Source organism: Neodiprion virginianus, chromosome 6 (assembly GCF_021901495.1).
Source record: "Neodiprion virginianus isolate iyNeoVirg1 chromosome 6, iyNeoVirg1.1, whole genome shotgun sequence".
NCBI lineage: Eukaryota > Metazoa > Arthropoda > Insecta > Hymenoptera > Diprionidae > Neodiprion > Neodiprion virginianus.
The window spans coordinates 23,663,603-23,682,957 of record NC_060882.1 but is presented as its reverse complement, the minus strand read 5'-3'; the positions used below and the strand labels follow the sequence as shown (position 1 = coordinate 23,682,957).

The 19,355-nt window shown below is 40.3% G+C and overlaps 1 protein-coding gene across 3 annotated transcripts in view; it reads left to right on the top strand.

The window, feature by feature from the left end:
- Positions 1–18,486, top strand: part of LOC124306726 (3-phosphoinositide-dependent protein kinase 1) — a 334,286-nt gene extending 315,800 nt beyond the window's left edge. The window contains exons 1-4 of one of the 3 annotated variants that reach the window (XM_046767673.1): positions 6,973–7,188; positions 14,017–14,262; positions 14,452–15,735; positions 15,872–18,486. In XM_046767673.1, the coding sequence (XP_046623629.1) occupies positions 14,086–14,262; positions 14,452–15,735; positions 15,872–15,982 (1,572 nt within the window). In that variant the 5' untranslated portion in view covers positions 6,973–7,188; positions 14,017–14,085 and the 3' untranslated portion in view covers positions 15,983–18,486. Of the gene's footprint in view, positions 1–6,972; positions 7,189–7,516; positions 7,660–14,016; positions 14,263–14,451; positions 15,736–15,871 lie in introns of those variants that run through there. The other 2 variants (XM_046767672.1, XM_046767671.1) reach the window with 2 other exon arrangements.
- The last annotated feature ends 869 nt before the right edge of the window (positions 18,487–19,355 follow it).

Here is a 19,355-nt window from a genome sequence, read left to right as displayed (position 1 = left end):
CTAAGGTAATAGAGAATGATGCCAAAAATTTGCATAAATTCTTGGAAGTTTTCCGAGGGTCGTTACTGTATAAAAAATGTAGATCGTAGAAATAAAAATGTAGAATGTAGAAAAAATCCTTGATGAAGTTGAAAAACGTTATGGTCAATCGTTTACTGATTATGAGTGCCGTGGAAAGCCCCGTACGTATACATGTATTTATGTACACGTATTTATTGACGCGTGAGATCATCGTCCGGTAATCAACGTCAGTACGGGCGGAACAATTCTTGTACACACATACGGTACACAATGTTATACATACATGTATAATATACCTACGCTTCATCGAGCGAGAGAATAACAATTCCGGAAGCTCGTCTCCAGCACGCCTCGTATACATAACAACGCATTAACATGTTGTTATCTGCACCTTGTATATGTATATAAGTACAATATACGTATATGCACACATGTGTGGTGCATATGTAGATGCGTGCATGGTCAATGGGTGCCCGGATTGTCCTCGCTCTTATTTATGATCATTTTTTAACCCCTGTACAATTGCACGCCACGTGATACGGTTCATCGGTTTTAGATCGGATACGTAGATATGGGAAATTGTCCTCGTTGTACCAAATTTACTCGAAGATATATAGATCAACCTTGTAAGGCTCGTCGCGTCCTGTACTACGCAACTGTATTTACCTTTGGAACAAGGAATTACGACACATACCTACGATGTTTGTTCGTATTCAAAGAATACCCCTATCACCGATTCCCTTCACCGTTCGAAACTCAATCCTGCGCCTCCTTTCTTGCACGCGTATATATATATACGGTACGCGTAACCCGTACACAAGATGTAAACGAGCAAAACACGATTATTCGTGTAAACAGTGGCAGCTTCTGTGTTTATTTGCGAAGAGGTGAACAAACATGTGAGAAAAAACGAATACACCCACGTATGTAATGCAGCGGAGTTATGTAGCATGCAAGCCGCGACACCCTGTGCATGCACATCGACGAGTGATTGGATCTCTCGATAGAGTCTGAACGATTCGTCCCCGTAGACTGATTTCTGGGTCAGAATAAAGGTAAACATCTGCGTTGTACGTAGCCAGTTGGAGGAAAATTTTTCCACCCTGAAGCAAAAGGGAGACAACGTCGCGGGACTCGCGAGAGCTGCGGTAAATATTGTGCGCGTGGAGTGTTGCACGATGTGAAAACAGAGATGGCGAAAGTGAAAAAGAAAATAGGATGTGGCAATTGAGTATTCGGTGTAATTACACGGCGTACTTCCGGAGACACGCGAGGCAACGTCGAATGTTGTACGTATGTAACGTATGTGGAAAAACCAAAGAAAAAAATAACAAAACAAAAGTAACCGTAGCTACGCCCGAAGACACAGATTATAGATACATTAAGGGTGGTTCTTATTTTAGACTTCTTAAGATTTTTCAAAATAAATAAAATTCTTCTTTGAAGCACAGACCTTTATCTTAACTCTAAACCATTGCGCAAGGGTTGTGAAGTTTGCCGTTTAAAATACACACGTTTTTTCAACACTTTCAGTACCACCTATATTTCAATCATTTCGTCGCAGGATCGGTTATTTACAACAAAATCTGTCATTGTGAGAAATCAGTGAGCATTCTAGCTCTAATATTCCATAAAAAAACAAAAAAAAAATATTAACATCTAGCGTATATAATACGATAAAATATTCTCCACCCGAATACGATTGTATTTTATTTTTATTCACCTTTTTTCGTCCTTCTTTTCACTGGTCTGATATACGTACACGCGTATGCATATCGTCGGACACAGCAGTTGAGTTGTGACGTAGGCGTGACACGTCGAGTACGCAGGGCGTCGCGGCGTCGTCGACGTTACCCGCTTCTTCGATAGAACGGGTATTACTCAATTGTTAATTTCGACGCGACACGTAGCGAGTCTCCGTACATACGATGCGATTACACAAAGCAACCGGCGAATAAAGGGATAAGGCTGCGCTGGTGGATCGGAGGGCGAGCAAAGCGGCGCGTTACGCGACTCGACGTGAGGCTCTTTCTTCTTCGGGGGCCCTTTTTCCCATTATCCACATTGTTATTACAGATTACACCTGCGTAGAAGTTAGCTCGACAACCTTCTCCGCATCGACGATTGTCTTTTCTACCTACCTGCGAATAAACCTTTCTCAGCACGTGCGGCACGAGCCACGAGTCTATTGAGATTCGAGGTGTAATTGTTGCGTCGAGACGCCCCCCGATCTACGTATTCTAGCATGTACCGATACTTCCAACTCTCGTTTTCGACCCTTCGAAATTATACACCGACGATATTAAATTACTAGAGTCGTATACGTAGCCGGCTGTCACGGGTGATTGATTTTCAAGTTTGTCAAAGGACTCTGCTGCGCGGGTTCTGCAGGAGGCCGCTTCACGGAATAGGTATAGTATACGATTCTGCAATAAACCACGCTCACTGCCTTTTCTATTGTTGGACAAAAATCGTTGTATTGTTACTGTCTACGCAGAGACCGCCTTTGTCTTGGCTAATTGTAAGTCTTCCGTAGAACAGGGGACAGGCTCTACACATATATAATGCATAAACGGACTTTGTCTCTTCGTGACCACTCGGTAGTAACGTTGTTATAACTTTAACGCCCTACCCTGACGATGTTGGACGTGTCCAGCGACAGTTCCAAGACCCTATCTGATCGTAACCTTCCGTCAATTTCATACTTCGAGTCTACCTCGAACCCCGTGCAATGGAAACAATGGCCGTAGTTACATTAATTACTATCTCGCATTTCCTAAAACTTGTTTACATTATACGCGTAGTTGCTCTCTCGTAATTCATGTCCTTCCACATATCAATGAATCATCTCGATATACATTTATTTATACAAGTTTTCAACAGGAGGTCTTTTCGGTTTTCTTTGCTTCTTCATTTCACGTGAAAACTCGTGAGTCAAATCCGGTTCAGAGTCAATTCGTCGCCCGAAAGATAAAAAGACGATTGTTTACGATTTCGTTATTTTTTTATTTTTTTTTTTTTTTGTTTTTACACGAAGGCAGCGTAATGTTTTTTCCTTGTACTAACCGCACAGGTATTATACGTTCTCAAGAAAAATTTCTGCGAATCCATCAAAATGTCATTCCACGTCAAATGCAATCCACAGACTTGTCGGGATAAAAAATATTTCTGCATAGATTAACGACCATCGTGTAAGAAATCCGCAACACGTCGCGCGTTAATCGCCACCGCATTTGCAAAACGTCTTCCATCAATTGGCAGCGAAATAAATAAATTTTTGCAAGGAGTAACGGTGCTTTGCTTGCATTTTCAATTCGTTCTACTTCGCTGTAAGATATTTTTCGTTTCTTTTTGCACGTGTGGTGACGTGACCCGCGGCCTAAGTTGGGAAATCTTGTTTACGAACCGCGTTTTCATCGCGAAGACTGCGAAATACGATACAGCATAATTTTTCACTTTCAGTTTGCGCAAATTCCGTTCCTCGAATGCTGCGGTGCAGGACGACGCGTCAAAAACAGTCATCACAGCAATAATAAATGTCCATTTTTCCTCTTAGAACAAACAAGGTCAGTCAACGTGCGATGAAACTGCAGCATGCGAGTCGTTCATTGTCAGCCGTTGTGATGCATGCGCAAAAGGAGACGCGGAAAATGTTGACAATTAAATTTCGTTTCAATATTTCGTGTCGAAACTGAAAAACTGGATACCAAAAATAATTAATTACGAAACAATTAGTACCCATTACTCGTCGCTGACTTGGGTAGCTGTAGCATCTTTCTTCCGTTACGTATCTCGGTTCTTCCGCCCACGAGATTGGCGCATGGTGAGAGGGGTTTTATAACATGTACACGTACGTCATGTATTTACGTGTGTATGTATATCACATTTGCCGGCGAGGATGCCGCTCGTGCATGCGAGATCAGTCTCGAGGACCCCCCTGAATAGACGCCGTATACCCACGACGGCCGCAACGACGATGACGAGAAGGAGAAACTTGCGTACGAAATCCCCGCGCCTATTTACGTGTTTCATCGATCAGCCATATTATTATTCTGCACATTCGTTATACGGTCTGTTCGGAGAGTTGTTACTGTTTACTTTTTCTCGTCGGTAAAAACAAATTGTCTTAAACTGACGTTTTTGTACATTATATTTTTCTTCTATTCGAATTAAATTTGAACCGAATATAGAGTTAATAAGCCGAACGATTTAGGTTTTATTAACTTACTAGAGCCGGAAAAATGTCAGGTAAAACTAGGTTTTGGATCCTGGAAAACCTGGAAACGTCATAGAATTTTTTTCCTCAAAAATTTGTGGCCATCCTGTACAGGCTTAAAGGAAATTTCTTAGGTAGGATTTGTCGGAGCAAAGAGGACTGGACGCGGATGGATCCTCGACGTTCAAGCGAGGCGACTATTTCCATGCGTCAAGTAGGTGGCAGCACAAGCTGCATCGAGCCCGTAGCCTGCCTTACGTACGTACCGAATTCGAACGCGAGCGATGGCAAAACCCTGCACGTACCACAAACGCTTGCTTTTCTCTTGCGGATTTGAGAAAGAAAAAAAAAAAAACATTATTCCGAACTTGAAGATTGCGCATGATTTATGCAGTCTACGTGCAGCTGTTTATAAATTTTTTAAAATTGAAACAGGCTAAAAACTACCAAAGAAACGGTAAATAATTATCTCGTAAATACCTTACACGCGTATTATCTACGGTAAGTGTAAAAATACGTAAATAAATAGAGAAAATTTTTATAATACGAAGCACTTATCATTTACTTTGCGCGTAGATTACGCATGTAAAGTATTATGCAGGTGCCTATCAGAGAGCTTCTCACGGCGTCTTACGCGCGTATTTCCTTATCGCAGAAAATGAACCTCGGAGCGCGAAACAATCGGGAAACATTTTTATTGACTCTCATAGTGACGTAGGTGAACTGACTCGATGAAAGTATAATAATTACACGACCGTCACTTGACTATAATTATGCTTGCGTATAATATTACGCCAGCCAGTACACAAATTTTTCTTACGCAAATTAATTAAGACCGCAGTCTTATGGGATGGTTTGGTATAAAACGAAACAGTGCCCACTGATCCACCATATAATATAATATGCTGCGTATATCGAAAAACTCTTCTTTCCCCTTGCGTAAATTCGTAAAATGAAAATGCGTGTCGATTGTTTTCCGTACTTTGCAATTTCCGTGACCAATTGAATTTGTGTGTACATTATAATTACACAGGCATTGCACACCCAGGTAATCGTACAACGTGAAATTATGTTTTCGCTATCTCGGCAGCTGTTATAGAATTTTTCCCCTCTGCACGAGTGTATAATCATCGTACATCGTTCGCGCAAACATATTTTCGTAACTTAATAACCCGTGATATGTACGATAATATTTTCATTCCTACGGATGATGATACCAGGGTTCCGATCATCAAGTATATAGGTATAGGGATTCGAAATCTTGTTTGCCTACCGCACTGTATTCACTCGCGCTGCCGTTATTTCTCTCTTGTATATTAGGTATATTATACGCATTAGTACGTAAGTATGTTTAGGTAGGTACATACTTAGAATGCACTTTTGACAAAAGCACGCTGTTTTCATGGCAGATACAACGTAGCGTAACGATTGTACACATCGTACGCACATGCGCATTATGGATGTGCATCGCATTTAACAATCAATTATTCAACATACCTCTTATTACAGAAAATAAATAATCGTAAAATAATAAAAACTGGCGTGTATACGCGTATACACGTATACATATAATACACGTAATAGGTTTGAGGCTGGAATGAAACGTGTAATCAATGTGCTGAAACTCTGCTCCACGCTGCAGCGATCGCAACACATAACACGACACGATCAAGCCTTCTCCAAAATTTTTGTCGTAGACACTGCGCGATACGCATGTGTATACATACCTACGTATATCATAAACATACGCGCGCGCACGACTGACAATGAATGTAAAATGCCCGCAAAGCTTTCCTTTGGACTTTGACAGTTCCGAGTGCAGGTTCCGTGCCACGGCACGCGCAGCTCGTGATATTATATACTTGCCTTGCGACAGAGGCTCGCTTCGCCGCGTAAACAAGATATCGAGCAATTGGAAAGCCGCGGGTAATGAATTTTATGGAAATTAAATATATACATACATTAAATTCTGACTGGCCGTAGTATCGAGCGGTGCGACATGCAGGTAACGTACACGTTATACGGTATGTGACAACCAAGCCGCAGCAATAAAGCGAAGGGATCACACACCTATCGTACATACAACAGAGAAACAATGACGGGCGCATTCGGCAGAAATTAATCTCCGCATAAGTAACGAGCATTTTTATTTGCAGAGTTGCCGATGAATACCTACTTGTCGGTGAGGGGCATTGTTTACATTTCGGTGTAGGTAGAAGTGAAAGGCAATAAATGACTGGCGATAAACAAACGGAGATGAGGAAAAAAAATAGAAACAGCGTACACGTTATAAAATTTCGTGAATGATCCGAGAGGAAAAAAAAACTGAATAAGGAAAACCCGTAGTAAACGAGGAATATATCTCAACGTATGAATTGATAAAGAGCGGGAAACGTCCGAGACGCGAGTTAAACCGCATCGAGAAAACGGAGAGTCAAGTCTCGGCGCCGGCGAATCCAAGAACCGACCGGATGCAAAGCCGGAGTGGGAATGTGAAGGCTCCAGAGTCCGTTACTCGGACTGGGATTTCCCAGAACGCGGCTATAAACAAACGCGCACACAGAGTTAGGCGCGTACGTGGGGCGAGGTGGAGGGGATGGACGAGGGGCGCTGTCGGTTAACCAGAGCCCTTCCCGCGCATGCGCGGGATTTCCGCCTCCGTTCGGCCAACGCGCAGGCCTCGTTTTTCTTCGATGGTGGGGATAGCGCGGGTTAGCACCCGGGGCGCGCACCCCGGAGAGTTCAGTAAGCGATCGGCTCTCAAAAGCCACGGACGCGTTTTCTCCGAGTTTAGCAAAACGTCGAGTTCAACAACGTTTACATATATTTGAGAGTTGGCAAGTTTGTTTTCATTCCATCAACTGTGGCTTTAATCATTCAAACTGGATTCCAACAAGCAGTACGTGTCGCGATTACATCGCGGCTACAGGAGGCTTAAGAAATTATTCAAGGTAAGCTTCCTATTACCCGTGGATCGACGCAAAGTGGATTGATTAAAAACAAAATTATATCACAAAAACAAACTTCTTCGTCGTAACGTTTCACGTTGCACAACGAAGAACACATTACTACACAGTTTCGAATAAACGTTTCGTGTTTCTATTACGATACTTGCGAAATTATACATCTACCAATGTGAAGATTATTTTACAACACCAACTTTATATTACGCATATACCGTGGGACCTGTGATTATAGGGGAATTTAGGGAGTGATACTTATTTTTTAAAAATTTTTTTTTATACCGTTCTACTTGCTCCCGCGACTAGTATCCTCATCATCCTCATCATCAACAAAAACAACAACAACAACAACACAACACGAATCCATGAATTCGCCTTGTGTAGAGATCCTATACCGAAAATTGGGGTGGGACAACACCCGACTGGATACGAAGTCTGTGTGGACGAAATATGACCGTAGTACGTATTGTAATGTATGCAGTGTATGCAACGGACAGACGAACAAGTTGGTACATATATCTGATTATCTCTTAGGACGAAGTTAGTAACCTTACTGTAACGATGCGTGTTTAGGAAAAATCGCTACTACGAACCTTTCGAAATGTCTGAAATTTGGCAAACCGTGATAAATAAAACATAGTCTTATATTGATGAACCTACTTCTTGAAAGGCATTCTAATATTGCGCAATGATGATTTTTTCCCCGAATTTTCGTTACGTTCACATTGTTACAAATTTCAGCATCATGCTTATCTCGCGTTAATGACAAGCGCGTAAGCGAGAACGCCTGCAGCTTTGAAACGCAAACATCACAACAACGCAAACATACCAGAAATCCAGTGACGACATCGCTACGCGACACGATTCTTCCTTCCATTCACTAATCCTCGTCAAAGTTTCGAAAAGAAAAGATTATTTCCTCGCACGTAAATATTTTCTTCTCGGTTGTTCGTTTCGTTTTATCCCGCGATCTAAACTCTCGATCGTTCCTACTTAACACTTTACCGTCGATCTCCAAGCTGCTTGTAGAAATATCATAAGAAAAATGGAAATAACTCCAATGATGGGTGAAAATAGTAAATTAGGTAAAAAAAAAATTCCCAACTCTGAGACAGAAATTTGACAGAAAAGTTGGAAGAATCTTTATTTTACTCCGAAAAAAAAAAAAAAAATGTAATCCACCTACCTCGCGAAACAAAAAGCGGGCTGAGCCAAGCGTAAAAAAAATCCCAAAATGCGGGAAAAGGCGACGGTGGGAGAAAAGAAGTTTTATAGATCCGGGCGGCAGAGGAAAGAAGGAAGCTTATATTACGGGAACCCCCTTGACACCTGGAGGCTAGCGACATACTGTCTCGCGACATGAATAATGTAAGATTTGAGAATTTGAATAAATTCGCCAGCCGCTAGAGCACGTAGCGTTCGAAAGTTGTTTACGCGATCCTCGGTTGTTTTGCCAGTCGCGCGGTTTGAGTTAACGGTTTTAAATAATGCTTCAGGAAATCGCGGAGATTAGTCGGAATATAAGTTTTCCACCATTCGTACGATTTTTCTTTTCCATTCCTTCTTCATCTTTCACTTCTATCACAGCTCATTCATACTTACCAAAATTATTCTTATTCCTAAACGAAGTATTGAAATTTCCGCGTCGATCCGATACAACGTAACACCGTTTTTTCAACCTACGTCACGCGTAATAGAGAATCATCGCTGATCTGACGAACAAAAAACAATTTTTTCTCCATCGTTTCTTCTCCTTACCGTTCAATATGTGTCTTAGGTATATTTGCTTTCCCGTCTCAGCGCAACAACATTCAAAAAAACATGTTTACCTCGGTTCGGCTTCGCCATTGGCATTCTCTTATACGTAGCATGCAACGTACGCATGCACACGTATCGTTATCCTTATATTAAACACTACAAATCTGTACAGTATTTCGTAAAATTTTGACATTTAACAAACAGTTTTGGCGCGCTCAAGTTTCTCAACACCCGTCTTAGTACTCTTTTTGTACAATATCCATGTATTCCGCCAAGTTCTCGGAGAAGCGATTTTTTAAAAATTTATTCCGTACATCTCGTTGGTTCTATTATTAACGTAATTGTTCGTTCATAACTTCGTAATTTTTTCCAGCGACAGAGGATAAAAGAATGCCTGCATTAAGTCTAATCGAAATTAGTGTTGAAGAAAATCGAAAGAAAAAAATTACAGACATCAATTCACATCGATATTTGTATGGGAAGAAACAAAACTTGTAATAGTAAAAGTGTAATTTTTTTATCATAGATTAGAATGTACTACTATTTCTGTTCGTTACATTCTATTTCTGTTGATATATCTCTACCCGGTTTCGAATTTAGTCGACGATGTTCCGATCCGATCATCATCACCGTCTGCGAATGCCGACATGAAATTCAGAGCATCTCCATTCACGAACAAGAGCGAGTAAAGAGTAGTGCCTCCTCGAGATCTTACGGAGCAAAGAGAGGAGGAGGAGGAGGAGGAGTCGGAGGCGGAAAAGTTGGATTCGGAGAGAGGCGACAAAGAATACGAACACCCGCATGTGTACATACGTCCGGTGTGTGAGTGTGTGAGTGTAGGAACTAAATAAAACTACGACTCGACTCCGCAAGCGAGCCTCCTACTAATGCATAGTAGGAAAAAAAAAAGAAAAAAAGAAAACTAGAAGTAAGGCGCGCGCAATGCCGCTGCACTATACGACTACTAAGGCTGAGATGAAGGCGAAGACTAAGACGAAGATACGCGCGGTGGCTAAAATTAGAAAGCCGTTGGAATGCCGCTTGTAATATACCGGGTGATTCACCAGCAACGAAATACGTATACGTAGTATACACTCCTATAGATACAGATATGTGTGTACTCGTATAAACATATAAAACATAGAGCCCCCCAAGCAGAGTGGGGAAGGCGGTGTGTTGAGCCTTCTGAACGAAGGAAGACTTGCACGTGGAGGTCGTCGGCCTTCCACGGATGGCTAACGCCATGGTCTGGGAAGGCCCCGCGGTAAACCAGCGCGAGGTGGTGGGATGTTGTATGGGGAATGGGAATTGGAGGGGACTTGGGGCGAACGAACCAGTATAGGAGAACCGCGTAATGCTTTCACGTACTTATCCCTTTATTTTTAATCCTTCCAAGTTCACAGCGTCAGTCGGAGGAAATAAAAAGTGAAGAGAAACAAAACGAAGAAGAAAAAACAGATTTCGTTCCTAGTTCTATTCGTACTACGACGGCGGCAATGTGGTAATACCTATGTGACGACATACACGTACGTTCCGTGTGTGCGTGTAAGCGTTTCTTGCTCGGCCGCTGTTGTGCACCTCACAATCGAAGGGTATCGACAGTCTGGTTATTGCCCGTTGCGTTCTGTTTTTCCTTAGTCGCATGTGTGTGTTTGGGGGGTATACGTGTCCGTGTATACATTTCACACGCGCAACCTGTAACCTTGCGTCGTTTTTTTATTCTCGGCCCAAGGCTCAAGGATCTTCAGGATCTTTAACCTTTCCGCTATATTCGATATCGAGAAAACACGCTACACGCACGGACCCACACGCTACCTTTTTCGTATACATATAACGTATATATCAATATATCATACGTACATAATATTCACCGAGCGCGGGGAAATGGTTCGTTGAGTTTTTCCACACCGTGAGAATCGCCGTGTAGGGTATACTACTTTATCGTGGGATAAAAGAAATGCAATTGTTCGAATAAATAATTTTTTTTTTCTCCTTGTTTTTTCAAATTGCAAGTGAACAAACAGAAGTAATATTTAATCACGTGAAATGAATGAATAAAACTTGTGCTATTACCGCACTTATAACGGTAGTAAATTCACTCCGTTGCAATATTTTCATTACTCCCTCCACCTTCGTTTTGTTTTTGCAATTTATTTCAAGATAGCATGTATAATTGACTTATGTAATAGGTGTACGTCTGTGTGAGATACGAAAGTATGACAGCCGGTTGATACAAGTTGCATCGATGCGGCCAAAAAATATTTTTGATTGCCTGAAGGAAAACAAGCTGTATTGAAATAAAGGAAAAAAAAACCAGCCAGAACCGTGTAGTAAACATGTTGCAAGTTATGCGGTAATTACGCCGGGTATCGAGATGTAATCCGTAGCATAAGAGTATACGTTGCTATCATCTGATATCGGGAATTATGTTTTATAATTGCGCTGCCAAAGTACAGCGATAAAGCAAAAATAAAAGTAGAAAGGAACAAACTACAAAAAGAAAAAAAAGCAATAACATCAGTCTAAAAATCTCGCTACGACAAAAACAATCGCATGGTGCAACAAATATACAATACGTTACACATATGGAAAATAGCATGTTACATGTATTGGAATTTGTGGTTAACGCTTATTACAGAATGAGAAACACGCGCGTTCTATCAAAACACACGGGTGTGTAGAAACTCTTGAAAGCTGCAAATGTACGACACACGGATGCATATATGCAGCTAAACACATATATTATACAAATACTAAGCGATGTGCGAGCGAGTAAAATTCTTGAAAGGTTAACGCCGCCAAACTGTAAAATTTAAAATAAAATATCGAAACTGGTCGTCGATGCAGGCGGCGAAATCGATGGCGATATGATTAACCGCAGGTCAATAAATTACATGTGTCCTGTATACATACACGTTGTATCATTGAATAGGCATTAACGTATTACGTGTATTATATCTATGTATGTACGGGTATGTATGTGTTTATAAAAACGCGCACGTACACACAGAAATGTATGATGCACAGAGATCAAAATTGCCAATGGCTTATCGTCGAAGCAAGAATGTGTGCGAGAATTGAATAATAGTTGATAGGATTATCTGTGAGTCGGGCCGTCGGGCCGGCGCCTCGAAATAATGTTTATCAAAACATCCACGGCTGTGTCTCCGACTCATCAATGCCAAACAGTGTTGCTACGCCACTTACGCGCGATCAACTGCGCTTACTTAAACTCTGCCGTATCTTCTTCACCTTTGTACGTACGATTTGCCGCCTTACGCCTCTACCTCGTCATTGAAAAAATTGACACATTCCGGTTTTTTACTATCTCAACAACTGTTCTTTCTCCGTAAACCCTGTAAGGATTATGTCAGGATCCGACTAACGCGGTCACTATCCTGAAATAAGAAAAGCTAATTGGACTGAATTAGACGGGTCGTTTATGATACACGTGGAAAGATCGCGATCGACGTCTTTAGTGAACACCACTTAGGTTAACGTGCTCGTAAACTCGGCGCGAAACAAGACAATCGTGGGGCAATTTCGTTTGACCGAAAGCACCGGTTTAAGAATCGTCGAAGAAAAAAAAATTGTCTACTTTTTTTTGTGTGATTCGTTTCGCTGTTCACTTTGTTACTAATATATGTTTGCACGTAAGCATACCTATACATATTACATATAATATAGATACCCCATCTGGCAGATGATAGTTGAAGTTTACGAATCGACTCGCACCAATTATAATTTGTCATTATTCTTCTCTTACGCGGTCGCCAATCTGTATTGACACGGTTGGAAGGTCCCGTCTAGACGACAACAATTGAACAAATATTTGCTCGCACTGGCAGTGAATATCATGAAAAGACGACCTGTCGTTACGTTGCGTTCCTAATAAAGAGTATACAGCTGTTCGGACACTTTTTTTTTTTCTAAATGTTTCTCATCAACCACGTAACTTCTCTCGCTCTCGCTATTTCTTTCGGTAACTCGTTCGAGCGGTTATTCTTTCCCGTTCGCATAACAAAACGCCTAAAAGCAAAATGCAAAAGAGGTATGTTCCTCCTCTGTCTATTTCTTTTCCTTTTTTGTTCATCATCTTATTCTCTTTCTCATTTCTCTCGTCGAATGAGAACTAAAAATGCCCCGAGGTTACGAATACTGGTCTCGTTCCCGTTTAATGTGGCCAAGTACGCGTGTACCTATGATCATCATTTTTTAGTCCTATATTTGTGATTTACAAACGATGCATTTAAATTCTATAACGTGTGATGACTATTGATACGAAAATGAAAGTTCCCTTATGCCAATTAATTATTATGTGTGTATCTTACGTAAATTCATACGCATGTACTTATCTCTTGTATCACACCGATACGATTGCATGCAAGTACGCGCGTCAAACTCGCGACAATCACGAGCTGATCAGGTTATACGCATCGCTTGCGTACGCATTACTTTTTACTCTGTTTTTTTTACCGAAACTTCCAATATCGTGAGAAGCTTTCTGAAACTTATTCAAATTTTCTTTCAACTGGATTCACGTAGTGGTACGAGCTGAAAAAATTTTGACGTACAGTACGCTTAATTTTTCATTACGCAGCTGCGTGGTAACTGCTGAGTAAAAGAGAAAAAGAGTAAAGTCAAATGAAAGCAAAAAAATTAAATAAAATTCACGATCGTAAGCTTTGTAGAAGGTCGGAAGATTATGCGCCGCGCGCACCAAGGACCTATGCGAAAATAATGATAACGATAGTACGTTTTATCACACAGTGCAAATAAATCGACGATTAAGTAACTAATACGTCATATTTTTCAAATCATTTTGAATCATGCGGACAGTGCAAAAGGGGTGCTTAGTGCACTTTGGTCAAATGTTACGCGAGTCAAATTTGTTTACATGTATGCAAGAAAAATTGATACCAATATACAATCCAAGGACAATTTTTAACCGAAACGTCGTTTTCACAGCTGCGAGTTGTGTCGCAATTGCTCCATTTCATTTTATCACGCTTTAACCACGTTACTTAAAATACAATTTTCTTTTCTCTTTCGTTTCAGCGTGTGGCGAACCAGGCGCTTACCGTTTCGCCACAACCGGCTGTAGCGGTGGAGGAGCCGGTGTCAAAAATGTCTCCACCGACGAACGACGTGACCAACGGGGTCGTGGCGCCCCAAAACACCTCGGCGCCCCGGGTTCCTCCCACCACGAATCCGGCCCTGGCCTATACGAATCGCACCCCTGCGAAATACACTCCAAAAGATTTTATCTTTGGCAAGGTCATCGGCGAGGGTAGCTTCGGAACGGTAAGTCGACTATTGAATTGAGAAAAAAATTTCACGCAGCCTTGAGTAAATCAAATAAGACGAAATTCGAAATTTCCTGAAAAAGAAATGTCCGCACGGTCCGGGAAAATGATGAAAATTGTTTGGAATTTTGAGAAGAAAGGGACTTCTGGCGAGAATTTATTTTCATCTTTAAATTTGGTATTTCAGGTATACCTTGCAAAGGACATTCATACCGGCAAGGAACACGCCATCAAGGTGTGCGACAAGCGTCACATCATCAAGGAGAAGAAGACTGAATATGTGACGCGTGAGAAGGAAGTGCTGAATATGCTGGCGGGTGCGAAGCATTCATTTGTCCGGCTTTACTGCACTTTCCAAGATATAGACCGTCTCTACTTCGTGCTTTCGTACGCGAAAAACGGCGAACTTCTACCTTACATCAACAAGGTTGGCTCGTTCGACATCGAGTGCACTAAATTCTATTCCGCCGAAATCCTGAGAGGTTTGGAGTACCTTCACGGTCTTGGTATAATCCACCGAGACTTGAAACCAGAAAACATCCTGCTGGACGAGAAGATGCATGTACTGATCACGGATTTCGGTTGCACAAAGATATTGAAAGAGCCAGAAGTGCCACTTAACGAAAATGAGACTCACGTTCGAGAACGGAAGAATTCATTCGTCGGTACAGCTCAGTATCTATCACCGGAAATTTTGACTGACAGAAATGCCAGCAGATCGTCAGATCTATGGGCATTTGGTTGTATAATATACCAAATGGTCGCCGGCCTGCCACCTTTCAGAGCGAGAAACGACTACATGATCTTCCAGAAGATACAAAAACTCGACTACGAAGTTCCCGACGGTTTCTCGGAGATGGCAAAGAGCCTAGTCGAACAACTCCTCGTTCTCGATCCGACTCAGAGGCTAGGTGCGCAGGACGAACACGGCGCTGGTTATCCCAGTATCAGGGCGCATCCTTTCTTCGAAGGAGTTGATTTTGAAACACTTCACGAACAAACACCACCACCGATATATCCCTACCTGCCGGGTACTTCGGAGCACGAAGAATTGAGATCACACTACCGAGTTCCCGATCACCTGGAGCCCGGTCTTGACGACAAACAACTGACGAGGTTACTTGGGCTTGGTATCGGGGAAGAGGAGAGGTCCGAACCAGTAGCCGTGGTCGAAAAGCCAAGGAAACAGGCAGGGATTGCCGACCTAACACCGGAAGAGATCAAATCTAGGTTGCAGAAGCAAAGGTCGTCCAACAAGTGGGACTATTTTGTCGAAGGCAATTTAATCCTGAAGCAAGGATTGGTACACAAGAGGAAAGGACTCTTTGCCAGAAGAAGAATGCTCCTATTAACAACCGGACCCCACCTATACTACGTGGATATGGTAAACATGGTCCTCAAAGGAGAAATTCCATGGAGTCCTGAGCTGCGGGTGGAACCCAAGAATTTCAAGATCTTCTTCATCCACACGGTAAGCATCTGATGATGATCCCTTTCATTCATATGTAAATCTAACTTGACCTGGTTGCCGTCGTTAAAGAATAGACTTCTTTCAAATTGTATGCAAACTTTTTTGACAATAGATTTCTTCTATCTTATATTTACAGCCGAACAGAACATACTATCTCGAAGATCCCGATGGTTTCGCGCTGGAATGGTGCCGCGCGATTGAAGAGATGCGAGTCCATTATGACGGTCTCCAGGAATCCACGGCTTGAGTAAAAAAAAAAAAAAAAAACTGAAGTGAAAGAAGTAAAAATCGCAAAGATAAAATCTCATTAAAAACAAGATTCAAATGTCAAAGAAAAAACATTAAAGTCTGCGAGAGGTGCCTGATGATATAGCGAGAATTGAATTGAAATAAGCTAATTGATGTGAGTTATTTATATGCATATTATCGCGTGTATAGACTAGAGTTTAATACGTGATTTAGGCAATTTTAGGCTAAATTCAAAGTTGTACCGTTATTAATTATAGTTGTGTTTTTCTATTTATTAAGTTAGGCACCTGTGAAGCGTTGCGTCGCTGGACATAGACGTTTTTGCTAAATTAAAACGAGCTGGATTTACATCGCTGGTTTCAACGATTTTGTAGCAGAAATGAAAAAAGTAGAAAAAGCTATCTTAGTATCTTCACATTGTTGTAAATTTTACAGTTCACTACTGCATCACTGGAATAGAGCTCACGTGAAAGTGGAAATTCAAATAATTAGTTACAAACCATTCGGTTGGGCAAGATCTTCAATCTTGTCAACTATAAGACTTTTCTCTCTCCAATTGCTTAAATCAGATTTCATCGTATTTTTCTATTTCCTTGTTTTTTTTCTAGCAAAATTTCGATTTGACCAGTGACGTAAATTCGTGTCTATATTGAATTGAAAACATCTTGCGCTTCTATTTAGCAAATTTAGCAAATATATAGCAAAGAAATAGTGAATATATATATATGTAGCATAGTCAAATACGTTTGGACCTGAAAGTCCTTAGATAGCAAATGTAGGATAAATTTAAGAGAACCAAAAAGAAAGCAAATAAACGCGATGGCGGACAATTTTGCAGCTTTAATTTACGTTGCCTGAAGTATACGGGTTTTCGTATTCGTATGCGGTTCTGTAAATATTAGCAAGTAATTTCAAACAGGCTACGTAAAACAACTCAGTCCGACCCCAAGTGTTTTCACGGTGAATATTTACAATGGCGCCCTCGCGGACATCACCTAAACAGTGTGACGTAGCAAAGACATTTGCATACAGCAAATATTGCTTAACTCATTTCTCGCTTGTACTAAGGAACGGAAAGTTAAGTTAAAAGAAGAGGAGAAAGAAAGAAAAGGAACTGAATAGCCGAATAAGAGGTATATCTTTGCCTCAAAGACTTGAATTGAAACATTATTCTGTTCATAGCTTAAGAATCACTAAAGACCATACCATAGTATATAGTACTCCGTGTATAATGTTCATGTTGGCTAATTATTATTATATCTTAGGTAATAATATTTAAATAGTTAGTTATATCTGTTCGTTAATTTATGGTGAATGGCGAAGTGTCGTCTGTTATTTATTTCGTGTATTTAAATGTTTATAAAGATTATCGAAATCTTATTAGAAATTATCTTGTAAATAGCAAATCAAACCAGCCACTATCTTTCGTCGCAGGGCGGGTTAAACTGCTGCCTAATCTGTATGATATTATCTGTATATTAGATGTTTATTAGTTATGTATAGTTAGGTAATTTGTAAATTATAACGTTAGGAGAGCTAGGTTGTATTCTTCGGGGCAGTTTAACCCATGTATTTTTTTTTATATAAACAGGGTATATCATTGATTGTGGAGCTGCAGTTTGTATGGAAGTTCGTAAAAATTATGAAAAATTCTCTCGTGAGTTTTTCAGAATTGTCCCCGATCTCAGTGGCTTTTCCAAAATGACCGCTTTTGGCGGGTCGCGTACAGAATGGGCGGACAGAAATGCAAACAGACGCAAAACGGTCGATGTTCTTATATTGATAACAAGATAGTTGTGGCGTCGAAAAATTTTGGCTGAATATGCATTTCCGAAATCAATATTCACAAAGTATCTAGTATTAGCTCGTAACGCGACTTTGTGCATTTTGAAGGGCGAAAGTGTTCCTTCTACTGTAAACTTTACAAAATCTATCGTTTTAAATAGGTGTTGCAAACTTTAATGTGGAAATCTATCTCGAAACGGGATCATAGCTTTGAAATATCAATTATTAAATTTGAAGCAATGATTTCGTTGTTGTAAGCTTATGAAAAGGTCATAGTTCTCTATAAAGCCAACTCTTAGATAAATTAAAGTTAACATTAGTTAATTAATAATTTATGTTAGATTTACTCGAACTCAAAACAATGAGACACAACAATGCAAGCAATATCAGTGAATGCCTTGCATATCTAGTTTTTCTCTAAACAGAAAAAAAGTTAATTACTTCAATTATTTTAATATATTTAATTTCGATGGAATATTATTCAACTATTAATCGCAGTATTATTACATGTACGTAGATTCTCATACATATATTAAAAAAAAAAAAAAAGAAATATTGTATTTTCTATACACCATAAAAATACACATACACGAATACACAGAAATCACTTTATAAGACTATGTAAATACTTAGTGAGTAAAGTTATTGGCGAGAAAACAACCTTATTAACGTGAACATCAAATTTATTCATAGTAAAATTTCAGAAATACCGCATTACCTGTGACCTAATTATTCAAATTCAAAACCTTCCACGAAATTCCAAATCCTGATCTGTTTTCGAAAACCTACCTCTCATTTACGAAATGAATTTAACCAATTGGAGTTCAGTGTTCAAGGCGGGACTTCGTGAATACTACCGACACTTAAATATACGAAGAGGGAAGATTTGTTGCGGCAAGGGACATTTATTTGACAAGCCAAATACAATGAATCAAGAATATTATTATCTGAAAACGGCAGGGTTGACACGAAAAACTAGTACCAAGTTACATAATTTTCATCGTTGGGTAAAACTAGTAGTTGATTTAACGGGGATGTATGATATATACCTGAAGTTTTGATCGTAAACTATGCCTGCTGCTAATACATACTGTGATTCGATAATGAATTTCTGAAAAGTGATTGTAACCTGAATAGCTATTCAAGAGTGTGACAGGTAAATTGTAGCTGAATTTTGCACTGATCTATTAATACATTATTCGAACCAATTTCGATCAGGTATTAAATATTTAACTGTAAAAATCGTCATTCCGGATAAAATTGATGAATTCGACAAATCCTTTATCAGCATATATATCATCGGATTCACTAGAGATGCAATTTTTTAATTTTTCATAACGATATCGGCAATAGTTTTGTAACAAACACGTAGCGGTCTACAGCATACCCGACCTGAACCCCGTCGAACAGCTTACGATAAAAACAGCTTGTGAAGTGATCGGCGGAACCTTAACAGTTAAGTGGTAGCGTTATCTTGGGAAATATTTGTAAACTATAGAAGGTCGAGCTACGGTTCTGCACTGCATGAATTACTCGTACGGTACGAGGTATGATAAACCCCCACAGATCAATTGCGATGCATAAAC